Consider the following 4,280-nt stretch of genomic DNA (forward strand, 5'->3'; position numbering starts at 1 on the left):
GGGGGGGGTTAACAGCAATGGATAGCTGGTACTTGTTCCTTTTTTTGGGGTGGGGGGGCAGGGGAAGGCTTATGTTTCTATTCAAATAGATGAGGTTTCTTCTTCAAGTTGCATATTAGGAGACGGGGAGTTTTTTTTTTTTTTTTGGGGATCATTTAGTTTTCTTTTTCGTTGTCTCATTTTCGAAAGTGACAAGGAGCACTGGTTTGTTATGTTTTCGGAGCTGTATTTTAGTTGGGATTTTATGAATTCCCCTCGAGTGCCACTGTAACAGTAATTTACTTTTACCTAATTAGGAAACCCCAACAACGTGAAAGAATGTAGAATGAGCATTTTTTGTTTCACTGAATTTGAAAAATCCTGACAAGACATCGAATGCAAAATGGATAGGATTTTCTTGGCCATCTTGCTTCTGTTTGCCAAAATGAGTAATTATATATGCATACTGGAACTTCCATCTATTAGTTTGTGAAATCTTTCATTTGGATGATGAAACAGGTGGCTCTCTCTCTATTGATTCTAAGTATCCTTGGAACAATTTCTCTGCAGAGTTTGTTTGCCATAGGTAAGTGGTCTCTCTTACCTACTGACACTGAAATAGCACATGTATCTTTGAGAGCCTACATGGTAACAACTCATCTGCATCCAGAATTTGTTGTACTTTCTCCTAAATTATGCAAATAGCAGCTCGAGCTATGCAAGTTCAATCCCATATTTGGTTGCTCTGACCATCTTTTTTCAATTGCAGGAATCCCAGGTGCCTTTACTTTGTTTTACATATATGAAAAAAAAGAGGAAGAAATAGATCATGTACTTCAAGATATTGTCTTATTTACATGGAAGTTGAAGTCTGATATTTCTGGGAAAATTTTCAGCTCTACAAAAAAGGACCGATAATAGACAGCAAATTACCTGTTCAAACTTCTTCCTTGTCTTGAGAAGCTTTCTTAAGCAGGTTGTTGAAGTTCAAGGACTTCACACTTATCCTTGTGTGTAACATATTAATTGGAACCTTGCTGAAAGCCAGTTTTTCTGTCTGATCTGATATCAGGCTGCTGTGTGTCAAGGCATTGTCTTTTTGTTTGCTCTTCTCATTTCTCTCCGCTTCCCCTCTTTTGCCAATATTACTAGGGTATATTTGGCTCTCGCTGCATTTGGTGTTAATGGTTTCGTTCTGGTCCTATATTTGTTGGGGGGCAGAGGTGGAGGTTGAAACAAATTTTTGTGTCTATTGTGAATGTGTAATTTGGCTGCTGCTGAAGAATGTGGTTGTTCTTGTGTTGGGACAGCTTTCCTCTAATTTTACTTCAAAGTTAAAAGCCAACATCTTTAATGTTATCTTTCTCTCATGGTCTGCGTGCATAGTAGCATGCAAAACTATTATGTTATCTTTAACTTTTTCTTTTTAATCGATAACACAATTGTCGAAAGGTCGATCATGATTGAATACACTATTTTGGCGTCTTGATGTTTGTCTATTATTTTCATTTGACCTTGAAATGTTTACGGCTAAAAGAGGATAATTGTGTATTTATTTTTATTGGAAATGTTTTGTTCTTTAAAAACTTGTCTGCTTCATTTTTCAGACAAGTTTGTAGAAAGGTATTTTATTTAAAGAACAAATAAAAAATTGCACAGTTGGTACCAAATTATTTTGGCTAAGGATAGTGCTGTTGTACACAATTTGAACACAACCATTGCATCTAAGATACTTTATTTTTTCAAAATGTAAAATTGTGGTAAAATATGTATTGGATATTAACAAGCAAAAAGAAATATAGACAGTTAAACCAAAAATAACAATACTGTAGATGATTATGTTAATAATTGAAAAATATCCACTTAAAATTTCATTTTTTATTTTTATTTTCTTCTTCTTCCACTTGCCTAACAGTAATGAGAAAAACTCATTTATGTCATTCGTTAAAAGTTTAGTTTGTCAATATTATTTTTATTTGAGAAAAGATTCATTCATTTCATTATTCAATGAATTGAGATATCTCGTGAGAGTAGTTATTCCATATATACACATACAGGTTGATAGGACAAACAATTCTGCAACTAACTAATACTCCTAAACAAAAATAGGATAAAATAATTTTACATTTTAATTCGAGATTACTATTCCTTATTATTTATTAAGACCAGTAAATTTCTTCGTACACTACTCTAATGAACATTTTCTCTTATTTTCTTGTTCATATTTTAGGAATTTGGAATTTTGAAGTTCGTATGATATTCTAGTGAACATCACTCACTAAATTTTAACATTTTTCATGGATTTTTTATTCATTTATAAGTAACTATTCTAATTTTTGAGCCAGCAAAACTATAGCTACGGAATTAAATAAGGCCAATTAACATCTTTTTTTTAAAAATATTTATTTAAATTCGCATAAATTCATGCAATTCATCCCACAACAAAATTTTGAAAATTTCAATATGAACCAGTGCCCCATTACGCCTCATTATCATTCCTAATTTTGATCTTAATTAGTTTTATTATTAGTTTGGACGTATCGATGAGGGTATATATTGAATTTTTAAATTTTTCTACATCTTTTTTTTTTTTGCATTGATTTCAGTGACTAGTAAACTAAAGAAATCCAATTTTACAAGATAATATTGTCCTCTGCTTTTAACACCCATTTTTTAAAAAACTACTTAGGTAAAAATGTTCATTCGTAGTGAGAATTAAAAAGTTGACCTTTATTCGAATTTTACCATACAAACATTTTAAGTTCATTTTTGTACATACTATAGGTATATAGTTTGATTCGGTTTCGTCAGCAACATTCTTCCATCTATATGTCAACTATTGATAATTGAATTATGAAACTTCCTCTCCATACCTAACTTGAGAGGGGTGTAATAGCGTATGAGAACTATATTATTGTTCTATTTTAATACTTGATGTTAGATTAAGATTTTTTTTATTTTTTTTTAGATTTAGATTTTGTATAGCTATATTTCATCATTCAATTTGTTCGTTTTCTATATTGGTTGTCTACTCTTACATCCTACGAGCTAGTTTAGGATAATTGATTGTACATGAACTTTAATAGAGGCTTGTCAAATTATTATTTTTTGGACTATACTTTTTAAACTATCATTATAAGGGATTGTTTGAATTTATATTTATGTGGGGAGGATTTAGAGCAAATTACGCTATGCTGGGTGGGGGCGGACCCCCCCTCCAAATTTGCCATCTAAATCAAAACTACAAATGAAGGGTACTTAATTAAGAACAATCATTGAATTTCACTTAGTAAAAGCAAACAATTGTTAGCCTTTCGCTAGCTACCACTCCCAGTAATGCAGCAATTTAGCGGTTGTTGGAAAGCACTGCTACAAGCCTTAATTAATGAACCCACAATAAGCCCAACGATTCTACGGGAGTGATCAAGTTAAGTAAGACGGGAAATAAGGATGGAAAATTTTTCGAAAAAATGGAGAAAAGGAAAATAGTAAAACAATAAAAATAGAGTAGAAAATGAAAATTGGATCTTGGATGATATTGTGATAGGGCTGGGAAAAGGGACAAGGAGGACGACAAAGAAGGAATAGGAGGTGTATTGGAATGATATATTTCATTCCCGGAACTAATTCTAAATCTTAGGCTTAAATGAGAGCGCCTTCCTCATTTTGTGCAACATCATTAAAATTCTTTTTTCTTTCTTTGTTTTCTTCATAGAAAGATGAGAAGTAAAGAAAGTAAGAGTGTAAATACATGAGTTTTTTGGTGAAATCGAATGTTGTCTTATGATATATAGTGATTAGTAGAGTTTGAGTGATAAATAGATATGAGATTGAGAATTTTAGAGACTGTTTAACTTTAATATTAGGAAAATGCACAAGTACCCCCCTCCTTCCAACCTATGCTCGAAATTTCAAAGACACACTTATACTATACTAAGGTCGTATTACCCCCTGAACTTATTTTATAAATAATTTTCTACCCCTTTTCGATCTACGTGGCACTAACTTGTAGGCCTAGCGCGTGTTGCCATTTTTTTCAAGCTAGTGCCACATAGGCTGAAAAAGGGTAGAAAATTATTTGTAAAATAAGTTCAGGGGGTAATACGACCTTAGTATAGTATAAGTGTGTCTATGAGATTTCGAGCATAGATTGGGGGAATACTTATGTATTTTCCCTTTAATATTAGTAGTGCATATATTTTAAAATTTTATTGAAGTGTCATTAGGTTAATAATTTATAGAAGAGCTTTCAAAAAATATATTAATTATTTCTTTTCAAAAATTTCATATATATATATATA

General features: G+C 31.8%; 1 protein-coding gene across 2 annotated transcripts in view; it reads left to right on the plus strand.

Annotated features, from left to right (window-relative positions):
* LOC107011815 (3beta-hydroxysteroid-dehydrogenase/decarboxylase) overlaps positions 1-1,468 on the plus strand; it is a 26,577-nt gene extending 25,109 nt beyond the window's left edge. For both annotated transcript variants that reach the window (XM_015211465.2, XM_015211467.2), the window contains exons 12-13: positions 499-565; positions 749-1,468. In XM_015211465.2, coding sequence (XP_015066951.1) covers positions 499-565; positions 749-897 — 216 coding nt within the window. In that variant the 3' untranslated portion in view covers positions 898-1,468. The remainder of the gene's footprint in view (positions 1-498; positions 566-748) is intronic.
* Positions 1,469-4,280: the final 2,812 nt, after the last annotated feature.

Source organism: Solanum pennellii, chromosome 2 (genome assembly GCF_001406875.1).
Source record: "Solanum pennellii chromosome 2, SPENNV200".
NCBI lineage: Eukaryota > Viridiplantae > Streptophyta > Magnoliopsida > Solanales > Solanaceae > Solanum > Solanum pennellii.